General features: G+C 48.8%; 1 protein-coding gene and 1 long non-coding RNA gene across 5 annotated transcripts in view; one reads left to right on the top strand and one right to left on the bottom strand.

The window, feature by feature from the left end:
• Positions 1-8634, bottom strand: part of LOC123354795 — a 60347-nt gene extending 51713 nt beyond the window's left edge. For all 4 annotated transcript variants that reach the window (XR_006574881.1, XR_006574880.1, XR_006574882.1 and 1 more), the window contains exons 1-2: positions 8522-8634; positions 6597-6835 (exon numbers count right to left, since the gene is read on the bottom strand). This is a non-coding gene — a long non-coding RNA (uncharacterized LOC123354795). The remainder of the gene's footprint in view (positions 1-6596; positions 6836-8521) is intronic.
• Positions 8635-8846: 212 nt separating this feature from the next.
• Positions 8847-18815, top strand: part of JAM3 (junctional adhesion molecule 3) — a 37603-nt gene continuing 27634 nt past the window's right edge. Inside the window, exon 1 of the mRNA XM_044997328.1 lies at positions 8847-8974. Coding sequence (XP_044853263.1) covers positions 8926-8974 — 49 coding nt within the window. The 5' untranslated portion in view covers positions 8847-8925. The remainder of the gene's footprint in view (positions 8975-18815) is intronic.

Below are 18815 nucleotides of genomic sequence, written 5' to 3'. Positions count from 1 at the left end.
CCCTTTGCCAGCCAGCCCCACAACCAGACTGGCTTCTTCCCTTTTAGTTCCTCCCTCCAGGCCTAAGACCTACAGCATGTATAATTGAGACCACAGACTCTCCTTTACCCCTGGCCAGACTGGAGGTTTGTACACCCCTGTTGCAGCTGAGTATGGGCCATGGCTGTGCACACGTGCTTTATCTCCATCCCTAATTAATCCCATAGCCCATTCACTCCCTGGCTTCTTTGAGAAGGCTTCCAACGAGGGGCGATTTGGGCTGTTAACATCCTTGTCCATTGAGAACTGGCCTAGCACTCCAATTCATTACCCCACTGCATGGTCACACCTTCCAGATGCTACCAATCTATGACCACTTCCTGCAAGCTCTCTGCCTATGGGACACTTGCTGATTTCAAAGGGAGATTTTCCGTGCAGGGGACTTGTAGAACTGAGCCCCTGGGCTAGAAATGAACTGGGAAACTAGGGGAGAAAAGCTGAGGAGCTGTTTGATCCCCTGAGCCATCTACCTCCCTAAGAAAAGACAGCTCAAAGGGGCTGGGTCTTTTTTTAAAGCACAAGTTGAGAGGAAGGTTGGTTTTGTGGCCACATTAGACTGGTGCCCAGTAGATCTAGGTTCAGATCCCAGATCTGACACAGACTTCCTGTGTCACCTTGGGCAAATCACTTCACCCTTCTGTGTCTTGGTTTCCCACCTGCAAAAGGGGGATCATAACACTTACTCTGCCTGTCTTGAAGTGCAAGCTCTGTCCTCAGGGCAGGGACTATCTCCCACTCTGTGTCTGCACAATGGGGCTTTGATCTCCTTTCGGCCACAAGGCACCACAAATAATAATATAATCATAATTGCCTTCCTGTTTCCTTAGGCAGCATTCAAATCCCAAACGCGCCACACGCCTCTCCTCCCAACCGCCACAAATCCCCACAGGTTTCTCTTTTCCCTCGTTCTCTTGTCACCTTTACTCAGTTCTGACCCAGGCAACAGCCACTCGAGTCAGGATTTAGGCCATATTGTCTTATTCTGCATTTCTTTTCCCAGCACCCCCGACGACAAAGCTGTTTGTATTGGGGCAAATTGTTCATTCGCTTGCTTCACCTCCGTCACTCCTCATTGCAGACATTAGCTGCAGACTTGGCCGAGCTCCTCCCCATCACATACCCTTTCTCTTCTGACACCTCCTGCAGATACTTCTCTTTTCATTCCAAGCATGGTCAGAGAGCTCTTCAGAGAGCAATGAAATCACAGAGAGAGACAGGTTCATGCTGCCCCCCATCACAGTAGAATGCAGCTCTGTCCTTCCCAGCCCAACTCTTAGCCCATATTTTATTCTACTCACTTGTTTCAGCGTTAAATAATAAAACGTGAGCTCCATTTGTGTGTGAAAAATCAGTGTTTTACACTGCAGCGCTTCGCCATCCCGCCTTGATGGGAACTGTGGCCCTTGTATAATATTTCTTGTGACTAGGTTTGCTTGTCTGGTTTCACATTTCTAATGACTCCTTAGTGGCGATGGCAGATTAAAAGGCAGAACATTGCTCTAATGCAAACACGGTAGAGGCAAGGTAAAGTAGGAGGCCAGGGTTAGTGAGAATTCGATGAGAGCTGCAATTATCTCATGCGCCTCATTTCCAGCACACGGATGCTACATTAAAGGGCATGTTTAATGTGTTAGGCATTGATGTTATCCTCTTACAGGCACTAGGCAGTTCACAGACATAAGTGATGATCCGTTGGCCCTCTTATTCTTCTTTCGTCCTGTCTCTCCCACTCTCTTCTTTCCTTCCTTCTCTTCTCCCACTGCTACTAGAAACAGGAGTAGGGTCCTTTGGAGAGCCACTTGAGCCAGCACACAATGAAGCACTATTAGCACTTTGATCAAAGCTGCAGTGACAGATGAAAAGTGACTATGTCCACATGGTTCCTTACTCAATTGGGGCCTGATCCAAAGTCCACCGAAGTCAATGGGAATTTTCCCATTCATTCAAGCCCCTAACCCATATCCTACAGGCATCCTGAGTCAGAACTATTCACTTTACCAATTAAAACAAGTTGTTACTACTTTTCACTCCTGGTAGCTCTGCAGAACCAATCTAATGACAGGAGAAGGAGCTGGAGTTTAGTCCAGCTGGTGCATTACCAATGGATCATTAACTAAGTTCCAGTCACAGAATATTGAAAAATGGTGGTGCAAGAGCTAAAATCAACCCAGCTTGACTCTCAGAACTCACAGTGAGTTTGCAGGGTTGGCAGTTTGGAAAAATAAACATCTTTCTACTTGTGAATTGAGGAGATTGGTTCTGGGGTCACTGAAAGATGATAGACATGAAAGCTTGTGATGCTCTTGCACAGAATGATTTTTTAGGGCAGAACCACATTTTTCTTTTAAAGTAATAAACTGAGCTTTGTGTCATCGCAGAAACAAGCTAATGCAGCGGTCTGTTGAAAGAAGCTTCTAACCAGAAGGACATTACCCCAGTGCTCTGGGATCTGTACTGGCTGCCTGTTGCTTTACGGATAGAATTTAAGGAGTTGGTTTTGACTAGATTGAAAATTTTACGTCAAAACATTTTTTCAATAGAAAATAGCTCTTAAATCAAATGGCAATTTCCACAACAAAGAATTTTCATTGAGAAGGTTTGGGTTTTTGTCAAAAGACTGAAAACAGAAAATTGTTGCAACTGAAAATGGAAAATTGTCAGATTTGTTTGCTGAAAATATTTTTTTTCTTTCTCAAGATTTTGATTTGATCAAATCCTAAACATTTGAAAAGAAGAATTTTCACGAAAACGGGAAAAAATTTGTTTTCATTGACATTTTTCATGCGGAAAAAACCCAATCAGCTCTCATGTGGATCTTTAAAAGCCTATTTATCTTTATATACAGGCATTCAAAATGATAGTATCTGAACACCTCACTGTCTTTAATGTATTGATCCTGACAACAATCCCTCTGTGGTAAGCAGCAGCTACAATCACCACTTTAACCAATGGCACACGAGGCCCAGAGAGGTTAAGGGATTTGCCCACTGTCACACAGAAAACATGTTTCAGAGCAGGGCATTGAAACAAAGACTCCAGCTAACCCCTACACTATTCTTGAAACCTGCCTATCAATCAGACAGTGTTGCAGTGCAAGTACAACCTGTCCCCCTCTGGGGTGGGGGAAGAGGTGTTATAGCACCACAGCTGGGTCCAGGGGACAACCCGTAACCTCAGGGTGGTGCAGCCTGAGGGACAGAGTCAAGTCACTGCAGCTGCCCTCCCTCCCTGGGAGGAGCGACAAAGGGAAAACAGTCAACTCACTGTGGCCATCCTCCCTCGCAGCATAGCATGGCCTGAGGTACACAGTCAAGTCAACGCGGCCACCCACCCTCCCTGTGCAGCGCTGCCCAGGGCACAGAGTCCTGTCACTGCGTAGAGCCTCCCTCCTCGCAGGGTGGCACAGCCAGGGGTAAACAGTGAAACCGCTATGTCCGCCCAGCCTCACAGGGCAGCGCTGTCCAGATATGCAGTCAAGTCACTGAGGACGCCCACGCTTGCTGGGCGGCAAGGCCCGGGTCACAAAGTCAAGTCACTGTGGCCGGCCTTTGCCTAGGATGGGAGACAGAATCAAGTCACTTCATCCGCCCTCCCTTGCAGGGCAGCGCGGTCCAGGGGACAAAGTCAAGTCACTGTGGCCACCATCCCTGACAGGACGGCATGGTGCTGGGGAGGGAGTCATTTCACTGCAGCCAGCCTCCCTCGCAGAGTGGCACGACCCAGGGGACACAGTCAAGCCCATACAGTCACCATCCCTTGCAGAGAGGCGTGGCCCAAGGTACATAGCCAAGTCACTGCAGCCAGCCTCCTTCGCAGGATTGGGACCAGAGACAGAGTCAAACCATTGTGGCCACCCTCCCTCGCAGGGCACTACAGTCAGGGGTACACAGTCAAGTCACTATCCCCCCCCCACCTCGCAGGGAGGCACGACCCGGGTAAAAAATTCCAGTCACTGCGGCCGCCCTCCCTCACAGGGAGGCACGACCCAGGTCATAACGTCCAGTCACTGCGGTCGCCCTCCCTCGCAGGGAGGCGCGACCTGGGTCACAACTTCCAGTCACTGCGGCCGCCCGACCTCGCAGGGATTCACAACCCGAGTCACAACTTCCAGGCACTGTGACCGCCCTCCCTCGCAGGGTTGCACAACCCGGGTAACAACATCCAGTCACTGCGGTCGCCCTTCCTCGCAGGGTGGCACGACCCTGGTCACAACGTCCAGTCACTGTGGCCACCCACCCTCACAGGGAGACACGATCCCGGTCACAACTTCCAGTCACTGCAGCCGCCCTCCCTCGCAGGGAGGCACGACCCTGGTCACAACTTCCAGTCACTGCAGCCGCCCTCCCTCGCAGGGAGGCACGACCCTGGTCACAACTTCCAGTCACTGCAGCCGCCCTCCCTCGCAGGGAGGCACGACCCTGGTCACAACTTCCAGTCACTGCAGCCGCCCTCCCTCGCAGGGAGGCACGACCCAGGTCACAACGTCCAGTCACTGCAGCCACCCTCCCTCTCAGGGAGGCACGACCCACGTCACAACTTCAAGTCACTGCGGTCGCCCCCCTCGCAGGGAGGCACGACCCGGGTCACAACGTCCAGTCACTGTGGCCGCCCTCCCTCGTAGGGAGGCACGACCCACGTCACAACTTCCAGTCACTGCGGCCGCCCTCCCTCACAGGGAGGCACGACCCGGGTCACAACATCCAGTCACTGTGGCCGCCCTCCCTCGTAGGGAGGCACGACCCATGTCACAACTTCCAGTCACTGCGGCCGCCCTCCCTCGCAGGGAGGCACAGTCCAGGTTAAACAGTCAAGTCACTGCAGGAGGCACAGTCCGGGGGACACAGTCATGTCATCAAGGCCACCCACTCTTGCAGGGCGGTGCAGCCTTGGGGACAGAGTCGAGTCACAAGCAGCCCTCTGTTTGGGGTTCAATTTACAAACATTTAACTCTTCTAAGATGTTTGTTTTCATAGATTTAGCCAATGTGTCTTCTACAACTTGACCATCTAGAAAATAATCTATTTGCCTACCACTGACATCAAGGTAAGTTACACAGTGACTTAAAACTACATGCCCATTTGCGTCCGTGTATTCTTCAGCCATTTATGCATATTTTTTGCATGTGGTGAGAGAGATCTTCCCTTTTTGAACTGCTGAGTCTTTCACCGTTGCACCACATGCTTCTAACCAGTCATTTGAGTTTCTTGCAGAAAGATAGTGAGCATTTGCCTGTCTTGTTCGGAACCAGTGTCCAACTTCAGGATTTACAAGAGACAATACACTTAACATTGGCCTCCAGTTTGTAGAGTGTGGTATCTCTTGCTGAAATTGAAAGTATGATGCAACAGCCATGTTTGTTTGCATACATTTTGTTGTGCCTCCAGCATTCTTAACAGCCTCATTAGGTACTTCTAAAATTGGCTTTGACAGTCACTGGCTTGTAAGGTTTTCTGCATGTCCATGCAATCCAGGGGAGTGATGCTTTGCAGCCTTTTGATGTAAGTTATCAGTATAGGTTTTGCTAATTGGTTTGGCAAACCAAGCTCCTCCTCTTTTACTATATAAATCCATGATATACTCATCTTGAATACTGCATGCAGTTCTGGTGGCCCCCTCTCAAAAAAGATATAGTGAAATTGGAAAAGGTACGGAGAACTAAAATGATTAGGGGTATGGAACAGTTTCCATCTGAGGAGAGATTAAAAAGACTGGGACTTTTCAGCTTGGAAAAGAGATGACTAAGAGGGGATATGACAGCGGTCTGTTAAATCTTGACTGATGTTGAGAAAGTGAATAAGGAAATGTTATTTACCCCTTCCCTTAGCACAAGAACCAGGGGTCACCCAATGAAATGAATAGGCAGCAAGTTTAAAACAAACAAAAGGAAGTAAATTTTCACACAATGCTCAGTCAACCTGTGGAACTTCTTGCCAGAGGATGCTGCGAAGGCCAAGACTATAACAGGGCTCAAAAAAGAACTAGATAAGTTCATGGAGGATAGGTCCATCAATGGCTATTAGCCAGGATGGGCAGGGATGCAATTCCATGCTCTGAGCATCCCTAGCCTCTGTTTGCCAGAAGCTGGGAATGGACAACAGGGGATGGATCACTTGATGATTACTTGTTCTGTTCATTCCCGCTGGGGCACCTGGCATTGGCCACTGTCAGAAGACAGGATACTGAACTAGATGGACCATTGGTCTGACCAGTATGGCCATTCATATGTAAAAAATAATTATAATAATAAAAATGTTTAGTACTGTACAGGAACTCCCCAAGGTAACGACCTCTTGAGATAGTAAGGATGTGAGATAATGGACCTTGGCAAATAATCTTGGCCTACAAATCTAGCATTCTGGAGCAAAATCACTAAAACATAGTCCAACAAAGAAATGTTCCTTTAACATGCCCCTCCCTTCTCCCTCCACCACACCCCACTCACAGTTCTTGTCCTCGGTCAGCGGTACAGAGGTGCTTTCACGTGATTTCACCTCCCATGCTTGGGTATGGGGGGGAAGGCGGCACTTTGCTGGTTCCTCCAGCTGTTTGCCACTCACTCTGGCTGCTGTTGTTCATTGTGCCACCGTTCACTCCACCACTCCCTACGTCTTCAACTTCTGCTGCCATCTGGCACTGTAACCTCTGCGAGGTGCTCTCTTGGGGCAGGGCTGGCCTTGGGGGTGGGTCACCCGGGCCACCGGTCAGAGGTGCTGGTGGCCAAGAGGATGCTGCGCAGCAGCGCAGAGGTGTGTGCTACTGGTGTAGTCAGAAACTGTTCCCGGCTGGCAGGGTAGTGCTGTGGGGGGGAGGAGAGGGGGGTTGCCCAGATTTCTCCCTGCCACCTGCCCTCCCCTTACGTAGCCCAGCTGGGGAAAGTGACCTGGATGCAGGTAGTCTTGACATTGCTCCTCGCCCCCCCCCTGCAACTCCCCACAGGTGCATGAAGGAGCAGAATTTGAGGGGAGGAGTGAGCAGTAATGCCAACTGCGCCACACATCCAGCTCAGTTTCCCTATGTGGGTGCAGGAGGGGGTGCAGGGATTAGGGGTGAAGGAAGGGAGTGCAGGGATTAGGGGTGCAGGAGGAGGGGAGCTGGCATTGGGGCAAAGGGGAAATGCAGGGGTTGGGGCAAAGGGGGAACAGTGCAGGGGTTGGGGCAAAGGGGGAGTGGGGAGCCCTCAGGGGCCAGGGACAATTGGGGGCACCCACAGGAGCAAGGGGGGCACTGAACCGATGGGTCCAGGGGGTGTCAAAATACAAGTTTGCCCAGGGTACCATTTTCCCTAAGGCTGGCCCTGCTGGAGGTTCCACCCAGGTTTTAGTGATTTCAGCTCTAATGGGCACTAAAGAAAAGACTCTCTGGCGCCTAATCAGGTCTACCTTTATATGAGGAGAGGGGCAGGTCAAATAGTGCCTGTGACTCTTACACAGGGCCCACACCACCAAGCAAAACACACGTCTGTCTCTTCTCTCTCCCCCCACTGGGACCTGGCATCCAGATCCCCTGCTTAGCAACTGCAGTTCAGCTGAGGGTGACCAGTGCTTAATTTGTAATGAAAGAGGTGCTGGGTCTCAAGCAATTAGGTGCCGTGGCTCAAGCCAACGTTTTACTTTCATAACTGATGTGGCAAAATGTATTTAGTTGACCACCGGGAGGAGTGGGTGGGTGGAAGATTGGGAAATTAAGGTGGGGTGTGTGTGTAAACCCTCCCTAGGGGCGGTATAGGGAAATCCCACTGCAAGGATCTCTCATCCAGACAGACTTATGTGGAGTGCTGGGGAGGAGACAGTGGCTATGGTACATGTAGGTACCAATGACATAGGGAAGGATAGGAGGGAGGTCCTGGAGGCCAGATTAAGGCTGCTAGGTAAGAGACTGAAGTCCAGGACCTCCATGGTAGCATTCTCTGAAATGCTTCCAGTTCCACATGCAGGGCCAGTTAGACTGGCAGAATTGCAGGGTCTCAAAGTGTGGATGAGATGATGGTGTAGTGAGGAGGAGTTTTGATTTATTAAAACTTGGGGAACCTGTTGGGAGCCTGTCCTTTCTTGCCAGAGGATGCTTTGAAGGCCGAGATTCTAACAGGATTAAAAAAAGAACTAAATTTATGGAGGGTAGGTCCATCAATGGCTATTAGCCAGGATGGGCAGGGATGGTGTCCCTAGCCTCTGTTTGCCAGAAGCTGGGAATGGGCAACAGGGGAGGGATAACTCGATGATTACCTGTTCTGTTCATCCCCTCTGGGGCACCTGGCATTACCTGGTCTGTTCATTCCCCTCTGGGGTACCTGGCACTACCTGTTCTGTTCATTCCCTCTGGGGCACCTGGCATTACCTGGTCTGTTCATTCCCCCTGGGGCACCTGGCATTACCTGGTCTGTTCATTCCCCCTGGGGCACCTGGCATTACCTGGTCTGTTCATTCCCCCTGGGGCACCTGGCATTACCTGGTCTGTTCATTCCCCCTGGGGCACCTGGCATTACCTGGTCTGTTCATTCCCCCTGGGGCACCTGGCATTGGCCACTGTCAGGGGACAGGATACTGGACCTGCCAGACCGCTGGTCTGAGCAGAATGGCTGTTATGCTGTTCTGATCTTATGTTCTATTACTGCGTTGCCATGGTAAGCAAGTTCCAGCCTCTCTCGTAACCTAGATGGAGCTCCCCGGATACCCAGGCTCCAACCCAGTTGTGTTCTGGATACCGTTGCCCCGACAACGAAGCTCCGGCATCCCCTGTCTCCTAGATACTGTTGCCCTGGTAGCCGAGGCCTGAGCAGCATCCTTCCCTCCCTCCTTCACCCCCCCCCCCCCCGAGCTGGGACCCGTCCAGCCCGGGAGTGCGCAATCTCCGGCCCCGGCAGCCAGCAGGGGCTCTGCACATCCCATCATGGCGCTCAGGCGGCGGACGCTGCTGCTGCTGCTGCTGCCGATGCTCGGTGAGTCCCGGCCGGGGAGTGGCGGAGAGACGCCGAGTCTGGGAGATGATAATGGCCCGGGGCGGGGGAGCGGCCGCGCCCCGCTGCACGGGGGAGCAGAGCAGAGGGGACCTGCCGTGCCCCGGTGCATGAGGAGGGCAGGGAAGGGGGGACTGGCTGCCCCCCGCTGCACGGGGTAGTGGGGCGGGGGGACCTGCCGTGCCCCGGTGCATGAGGAGGGCAGGGAAGGGGGGACTGGCTGCCCCCCGCTGCACGGGGGAGCAGAGCAGAGGGGACCTGCCGTGCCCCGGTGCATGAGGAGGGCAGGGAAGGGGGGACTGGCTGCCCCCCGCTGCACGGGGTAGTGGGGCAGGGGGACCTGCCGTGCCCCGGTGCATCAGGACGGCAGGGATGGGGGCCACTCTCTGCGCCCAGGTGCATGGTGTCTCTGGGGAGAGGGACCAGCTGCCCCCCAGTGCATGGGGTAGCAGGGGAGGGGGTCCTCGGGCAGCGGGCTCAACTTGGAGAGCGGGAGGAACATCCCGGCTGCTCTGGGCTCGGGTCCCTGGCTGGGCTGGGAGCCAGTTGAGCAGCCCCCTGGGCAGAGCGCTCTCTCTAGAGGCTGCCTGTGTGTAGCGCTCCCTGTGCACCCCCATTTCTAGCTTCAGAGGGGCCTGGGACTCCCCACCTCAGTATATGCCACTCTGCTTTGGGGGCCAGGGAGGGGCTTGCAGGCACCCTCAGGGGTTGCTGTTCAGGAGGGCTGGGCTGAGAGAGACCCCGGCCTGCAGGGACCGGGGCAGGGCGATGGGGAGCGTCGGTGTCTGTGGCCTTGGAATCAAGATGGTTTTAAGAATATCTGTATCTCAGTCGGCCCTTGTCCCAAAGGGTGTCAGGAATGTGCAGCCTCTGCAGGCAGGCGGGACAGTGGAGCCTATTCAATCCAGGGCACAGGCCCCTATTGTTTAGGGGGCCCCACATGAATGTTGGCAGTTTTAACTGCAGAAACATTTGCTAATGCAGTTCAGGAATGAGTTTGGACTCACTTGTCTGGCTATGAATAAAGGCAGGACAGGGTCGGGTGGCAGCCAGTGTGCCTGAGTGCCTCCCCCCCCACCCCTCTGCCCCGCTGCTCTCTGCAGACAGCACACTGAAGGAGAAATCAGTATTTGTGGATGTGGGTGGGTGCAGAATTCTTACTATGGTACTATCGCATAGGCCCTGAGCCTGAAGAAACTTACGCATACTTATGCTTAACTTTATGTGCTGCCTGCCACCCTGTCAAAGCCAACAGAATTCCTCACGAGGCATACAGTTAAGGAAGTGCATAAGTCTCGGCCTGGCCGTGGCTTTGATGCCCCAGCGAAAGCTGATTCTGAGACTTTCAGGACGTTTGATGCCAGCTGAGTATTTGACAACCAAATAGAAGAGGAGATTTGGATGGAAAATTATACTCTTAAAACTTGGCAATATGTTACCCGAGGTTCCCCTGAGCCCAAAGCTCTTGGTAATTTTAATCTATGCAAGGCGGTATCAGGACAAACCAAGGGAGATGCAGCACTTCCGTCTGCTGTGTGGCTGACACAAACAAACCTAAACCATGTGCTTTCACTTTAAAGCCAGACACTGTGTTAGTCTCCAGTATTCCCATTGGAATACCTTTACTCAAAGTCACTGCTTTGTTTAGTCTCAAGCACATACAAACACAATAGGTTATAGAATGCCCTAAGCAGATAATTACCCCTCAGGAGTTTGGAGCGATATTCAGGGGACTCAGTCGCTGGTTTCCAGTGGCCAACCTTTCGTCTGTGGCTGGAGGCCACGAGGTGATCCACTTGACCCAAACCCACAGTTCCCCTCTTATACCTGAAAAGTTACGAGACATGTCAAGCAAGAAAATGTTACATGGCTGAATCAGTCATTAGGCAAAAAGCAGGTGTTACAAAAATATATTATTTAAAAAAATAATCATTAAGCAAGCAGTCAGTCTGGGAGTCATATTTCCCTAGAACAGCAGTTCGGAAATATATCCAGACTTCCTGTTTTTCACAGATGCTTACCCCAGTATATCAGGGAGTGTCAAGCCCATTTCTTGTGATAGCTAAAGCACCCCCCCTCCCTCCCCCCGTGCCTTAGTTATGCTAAGTTTCTGCAAAGGCCTACTAAATGGCTAAATACAACAACCAGAATAATTGATAGTCCACCCCAATAATTAGCAGTGGCTTGGATACCTGGCTGGTTGCTAAAATGCCCTTCTACAAACATGCCGAGGCCCCAGGCTGCAAAACTCACGTTTGGAGCATTTGGGTACTCGCAGCCAGGTTTAGATGATGTCTACACCACAGTGGCACAGCTACGGCGCTGCAGCTGTGCCCTAGAGCACTGGAGTGTAGCCGTTTTGTACATCAACAGAAAGGGTTTTTCCTTGGATGTAGTTAATCCACCTTTCCGAGAGGCGGTAGCTAGGTTGTTGGAAGAATCCTTTTGTCAACCTAGACGCATCTACACTGGAGGTTAGGTCGACTTAACTTTGGTGCTTAGGGCATGACATTTGTCACAGCTCTGAGCGATGTAGCTTGGTCGATCTAATTTTTAAGTGTACACCAGGCCTTAGTCTGTGACCTTTTTGGGGCAGGGGCTGCCTCTTACTCTGTGTATGTACAGCACCTAGCACAGAGGGGCCTTGATCTCCATTGTGGCCTTGAAGTGCTACCATAATCTGAATAATTAATAATAATACAGTTGTGGGCACTGCAGAAAATCCGAAGAGCCTGTCTACATTAGGGAAATGTGCACTAATGCAACTACACCAGTGGAGTAAGTTGTGTTGATGCAAGCCCTGTTTTACATCAATGCCATACAGCTACATCGGATTTGCTACACTAGTATAAACGTCTCTAATATAGAGAAGAGGCGGGTAAGGGAACATCTTAATGGAGCAACTTCTGTTGGTGGAAGAGACAAGCTTTCAAGCTGCACAGTGTCCTTCGTCAGATCTGCTCGCTCATATCCTGGGACTACAATGCTGCAAACAGCTAATATAGACAGGCCTCTAGCTGGAGTTTGAATATTCCATGGGTTATAACAATCCTTTCTGGAATTCAGATCCAAGTTTGGATTTTGAACGACCCCCCCTCAACTCTCTGAAAATTCTGAGGCATTTGGACCCAGAGGTTGGACTTGTACCCATCTCGCATGAAAATATATGTATGGATGCTTTATTGTAATCAATTGATATTTGACTCGACTTATTTTGACTTGGGTTAAGTTTGTTTGTTCACTAATATGTTTGATTCTACAATCACTTATATTTGTAAACGATATGGTCAAAGTCTCCTGATTTTTGTTTAATATACAGTCCACCTGTTCCAGAAGCAAACAAGTGCTCAGAGTCAGCTGTTGGTGCCAAAAATGGCTTCTTCAAGGCAGTGTTTTTAGCTGTAGTGCTAAACTGGTGTGTGAGTTGCGTGTAAGGATTTTCTGACTGCAAGTAGTCGCAGTGTTGCTCTATTTTCAACAGGTAATTAAAAACCAGGAGAAATAGCTCAGTGAGCTGGAGCAAAAGTGGATGCTTAATGACAGGTTAAAAAAAAAAATCTTAGGAAGGGTTTGGTGCTGCCAGTCGAGCGAGGAATATGTTGGCATCACCACCAAAGTGTAACAGAAGGGGCTGCAAGTTTCATGCACATCCACTTTACAGCTGTTGACAGAGAAAGTGATACTAGCAAATTCCCTCTTGCTCTAAATGCTTCTGATGATTATTTTGTTCCTTAAGCACAAGTGGGCTGAAGGAGGAAAATGTGTTTATTGTGCGAAGAGAGAAAGCTGCTGAGCGATAATGACCTCGCTGTGAACTTGGGCTGTCTTTACGGACTAGTTTACTTCCCCTGTGGAGGTTGAATTTTGTGTCTCTTGGACTGAACATAACTTTTTTTAGTTTTATCCCTTGGTGTGCTTGGGATTTGAACCAGGTGTATGACTTGAATGGCCAGCAATCACCTAAGCAAGTTTACAAAGCAGAATGTTCTTTTGCAGCTCCAGTTTAGCAAACAAGGACAGTAGCTGCTTTACATGATGTCTGTGGGTAGCTAGGATTCCTTAATTTCCTGCCAGTGTGCCCTTTCTCTTTGCTCACGCCAAAAGATAGAATGTTGGGGAGCCCCGATAGCTAGCTCTTGTTTTTCCTGAAGCTCATTTGGATTGGTAGAGAGGTGGTTTATTTTGGGCGGGGGGGTGTGGGTGAGGGGGAGAGTTTTACTCTTGCAAGTTGTGTTCTCTGCTTTGGCATTCTTGACAGTTAGAATGGGGGTGGCGGGATTGGTGTGTGCACAGAACTGGCCTCCCCCTCGTATATTTAGAGCTAATGCTTCACAGCTGATTGCATCAAACCCTGATGATTCCAGGAAAGTGTGTGAACTTTTTATAAAGCAGAATCCAGGCAGGGGGAGAATTTCCAGAGAGCTCTATGTGCTGTGTTCAGGATCCCAGGAGGCCTAACTCCCTGTATGCAAAACACGAGCATTTAGTGCAAACCCTCCTCTCGACAGGATAAAATAACTGCTTTCTTTGCATCATCGTTTTACTAGTGCCTGGAGGCTTGTTTTGAAATTGCAGCATATAAAAACAGATGAATTAAAGATATAAAATTAATGAGTGTAATTACATTTCCAATCTGTTTCCTCTGTCAACAGGCAGATAAGCCCTGCCATCTACTTCCCTGTTGATAAAGGCCGTGCACTTCATTGGGGGCATTGTGTTTTGCTCAAAGACAAAAGCAAACCAATAAACATCAGTAACGTGGGTCGTGTAGCAATACAGGCACACGTCATCAGGTGACGGGCACTCCTTTGCAGAGTCTGTCCAGGACCTAAGCACCATTTGATGGTCTAAATTGTAGTTAAGCAGGACAGATGGCTGAATTTCACCCGCTGTGTTTCGCCTACCCTTTAGTTGTAGTTCCAACTATCGTTCTGCTCAGGACAAGAAGTGCCTGTTGGACTACACTATCCAGACTCTCTAACTGGAAATTGGGCGTCTGGCTTTGCAAACCTCCAAGGTCTTGGTTTCCTTCACACCCTTTGACCTAGTTAAACTCCCATATGCACATGATGCTCCCCCCCTCTCCAGTTAGTTGGAGTGAGAAGGGGCTGTCGTGGAGTTCAATTATTTGACAATGCATTCTTTTCCAGCGATTTAACAATGACAGATTATTATTTGTCTGTGTCCATTTGGTATGGGGCAGCTGAGCTGAGCTCTCTGAGCTGTTGCTGTGTTGGCCTTTAGGATAGTCGGATCCTGGCAAAGTTCTCTTTCTCATTTTAGATAAATGGAGGTCAAGCAGGCGTCCTCCAGGGATAAACTATGGGGGAGGGAGTATTAAAGATGTTTTCTGCAAGAGAATTGTCTGCTGAAGTTCTGTTATCACCTCTTCTTTTACAGTCTCTTCCTTTGATTTTCATGCTGTAAGGAAGCTTTGTGTAGCTCCACTGATAAAGTACAGCTGTCTAGCACATAGCTGGGTAGTGCGAAAACATTAAGACAGCTGCATAATAGAGCCTGAAATCTTTAGAAACAGCCCGGCAGTGTGATGAGTGCGAGCTCTGGAGAGGTTGCTCTACCAGCTTCTAAAGCACCCGGTCTAAGTTGCTTTCCCACAGCTGTTGGGCCTTCAAGGTACATTTCATTAGGGTTGAAACAGGAGGAGTCCAGGTCCAAATTTGACAATTGACTGGAACAAAATCTCCTGAATTTTGCTGGCAACAGATATAGGTGCAGGTTTTATAAGAGCAAACCAGGATCTACACAGTTCCCTACAGCTGAAATCTAACTGTCAGACTTGACCCACGGGTCCTCAGCGTAAATTTGAAATTTTAATCTGAGTTACCTTGTGCTGCGTAAATTGCTTCATAGGTGACGATAATAAAATTGATTGGGCTGTGTAGTGTCCTTCATGCAGGATATTGCAAAGTGCTATGGAGAGCAGGTTACAAGTTGAAGAGGAAATAAAGGTTTTGAAGCAATAATGGATGTGGTAGATAACATTAAATTGCATTCAAATAATGTTCAGGGTCGCCCTGTGGTTTGTGTTTTTTTTTTAAACTCATTAATCCCAGGGATTGCAGCATGAAGGGAATTCTCTTTCTCTTGTCTTATCCTATCAGTGCGCCTGATTATTAGAACACAAATGTAAGATCACCAGGAGCATAGAGACCTCATAAATTATTTAGGTACAGCTGGCCCATTTAAAGACTCTTCCAGCTTTAATACTGAGTTCTGTGCTCCTTCAGGGATTTGTCATACCTCTGCTGTGTATGTGTGAAAAGGTAACTCTTCAGAACAGTTGATTCAGCCTTATTTCAAGTAGATCTGCAATGACACATTTTAAAATGTGTATTATTGACCTAGGGTGAGATTTTCAAAGGAGCCTGAGAAAGTTGGGCATTTAGTTCCCATTGAAATCCAATGGGACTTTTGTTCCTAACTCCCATAGCCTCCTTGGAAAATCCCAGCCCTAATAAATGTTTGGAACAATTCAGATCCATTGCATAATCAGCCAGTGTTTAAAAGTGGCTAGTGATTTTGTGGGCTTCAGTTCTTAGATGCCCACTTTTATACACAAGTGAAAGAGACCTGGTTTTCGGAGGGCTGAATTTCAGCAGTGTGTGAAAATCAGCTCCCTTAAAACTGTCTTAGTTTGGGCCTTCAAAAATGGAGGCACTCAAAATCACCAGTCACTTTTGCCAGTGTCTCTACAGGGGTCTAATGAAATAACCTAGAGGAGTTTGATCTGAAAATACTCAGAGGTTGCTAAATAGATAGCACACTGTATGCTAGATCTCCAAAATATGACACGATTGTTGTTTCATTAGTAATAAGTGATGGGGCAGACAGACAGGCAGAGTTGTAGGAAAGAGATTTTTAGAGAGGCCAGGGTTACATGCCAAGAGGCCTTTGCATGTTTGGTAGCAGCGTGGGCAAGAGCTTGCGTTGCTGAGCTCCAGGGGTCAGACTGAATTAGGTTCCTCCTGAAACCTAACCCTCTTTCCCCTGTTCTGTTGTCCTGTTCCAGTTGTGACATTACTACAGACATGCATCTTTAAATATGTTTTATAAAAGTGGCTAGTTTCATATTTAGGCCCCGATCCTGCTACCTGCTCCATGTGAGCAGATCCCAGCGGCCACGTGGATTTGACTTCAATGAGACTCTGTGCTGTCTGTGGGGTGCACTCAAGCATAGCCAGTTGCAGGATCGGCGCCTTAATCATTTGTGTGTGTGTGCATTTAAAAACAAAGAAACAAACCCCTCCACTTTCCAGTGCAAAAGTAATCTAGTCTGTATTTTGGAATAACATAATGCTAACTTTTACAACTGTATAATGCCAAACTAAAATCTAATATGATTAGTCCAAATGACGTTTGCATACATGTATACATACACTATGTACTGCTCCTCCAAACTATGTATAGACATAAATGCGTGTGTATAATATAGTGCATTCTTTGCACTCCCCCCCCCCCTTGCAAACCTGTAATTTAGAATTGGCTGAGCAGGTTTTGTTTAAAATACTAGCCCAGTTTTGCAAAGGCATGGTTAAAACCGAGGCACACAGTTTGCTCATCCATCTTTAGCACCATGATGATAAAGCTCTGTTCTTTTAGACCAAGATTAGCATTGGTGGGTGGGATGGGTGTAGAATATCATATATCAATCCCTGGAAAATAAAGGCCCTAACCCTGTTGTTGTATGACAGTAGTATATAGGGGCCTTAGTCATGGAGCAGGACCTCAGGACGTTAGGGGCTGTACAAACACAGAACAGAGAGACAGTCCCTGTCTTGAGGATCTTACAGTCCAAACCCCATTGGAACACATCATGTAATGAAATCTACACCTGCACCTAAGTATTTGCAGGATTGGGCCTAATGGGCTGCCACAGAGACTCGGGGGGATCCTTAAGGTAGGTAGATATGGTGGCCTTCGCAGCAGCCAAGTAACAGTAGTGGAAGGGGAGGTCTCCATGAGCCAACTGCCAAGTCTTCGCCCTCATGTCCCCGGCATCCGTTAATGGCACTGCACCCTGCTCGTGCAGCACGCAGCAAATGGACTTTTCCAGAGGGGCTTTGGCTGCAAATGCTCTTGAATCATTTCTGGCAGAGGAACCTTTTCAGAGTTTACACAGTTAACGACTCGAGTGAGGCTGTGAAGCCCAATAGCATACGCCGCTCTTCTGAGATTTATTTTATCCCTTTGAAGGCTCTTGTCAGTTGCTCTTTTTGATATACTTTCCAATTGTTGTGTTAACCTCCATTTCTTTTTTTCATACTAAACCCTGCAAAAGCTCTAAGATAAATATTTCTTCCTCCCAGTGGTGTTTGTTTAGTTATTTATTTTTTCAGCGGGTCTCTGTTTGCAGCAGCCCTGTGATATTGTTTATTTTGTGCCACACACAATTCTTGGGTTTACTTCCTTTTTGTTGCAACAATAGCAGCACTTTGCCTCGATAGCATCCTGTAGGTGAGGAACTCACAACACTGCAAACGTAAATAAATTACTGCATCCCAGCGGGGTCGGTATTATTCCCACTTGCACAAAGGGAGAGAGGTTAAGGTCAGAATATTCAAACTTGGCTGCCTAAAGTTGGGCTCCTACATTTGCGTTTGGGCACCTAAATGAGTGGGCTGATTTTCAGAGGTGCTGAGTGACAGCGGAGCCACCAGGAACTGACCTCCAGAGCTAAAAATGTAAGTTGCAAGTGCTTGAGCTAAGAAGCCGATGCTATGTAGCTGGGAGCTGTAAGTCATATCGTCTGCAGATTGGCCCAGAGCAGGACCTGTGACACACCCGCACCAGTGCATTACTCTGAGCACCTGCAGCTCTCATTGACTTCACTGGGTCTTTTGGGTACCCAGCACTTTTCAAAATCAGGTCCTGTTTATTGAGGTGCCTAACATTAAGCACTCACAACCACATAAAGGAAGGGTGTAATACACAGCTCTAGGAAAGCATAAGTGACTTAGCCAAAGCAAGAGGAGAAGAGAGCTATGGATCCTGATTCTCCAGTGCCATTTGCTAACCACTAAACAACCCCACCTGTTCCTAATGCACCATCAATATTAATCAGGAGTTCTCAGTTTTTCCCATACTAGGACCCTTGCCTTCCTCCCCGCCCCATCTAACTTGGATCTAGATGGGACATCCTTACTGCTGCGAAGTAGAACAGGAGGGTCTCTGTGACCCTCTGACACCAGTTGGCGACCTGGGCTTGAGACCTCTTGGTATGAATCACAGCCCGTGCCTAGGAATAGTAGGCAAGCTTCTGTTCTCAGGTGACACCGGCCTAAATCTGGAGTAACTCCACTGAAGCTAGTGGAGTCACTCCGGATTTAGACTGGTGTAAACAGAGAGCAGGGTTCATCCCATTGTATGTGGTTGCTGCAGAGCAAACATTGCAACCTCACACTCTTCTATGGGCCAGCCAATAAAGGATGGCAGCTGGGATGGTGTCATTGTCAAAGGACATTGTACCCATATTGTTTAATGAAATCAGTTCAACTTTCTCTGAACCCAATTGACCAAATTAAAAAAAAATAAAATCGAGAGGCCAGAGTTTGAATCGAGACCCCAAGCCTGTCAGTTCTTCACAAGTACAGCTCAAAAAGGTAGACCCATGCAGACCTGGAGAAAGCTGCTCCAGGTAGACGTGCTGTCCTCGGGAAGCCAGAATGAACCCACAGCTTTCTAAAAATGAAGCTGCATGCTTGTCCAGGAGACCCACAGGTCACACAGTCATGGGCGAGCATGTCATCTGAACCAGCAATCAGATTATTTTAGAGGGGAGACTTCCCAAGCCATAGGCGGTAGT

The sequence above is a fragment of the Mauremys mutica genome, chromosome 22, assembly GCF_020497125.1.
Source record: "Mauremys mutica isolate MM-2020 ecotype Southern chromosome 22, ASM2049712v1, whole genome shotgun sequence".
Lineage (NCBI taxonomy): Eukaryota > Metazoa > Chordata > Testudines > Geoemydidae > Mauremys > Mauremys mutica.
The sequence above is the reverse complement of the archived record's forward strand: the minus strand, read 5'-3'. Positions and strand labels throughout refer to the sequence as shown.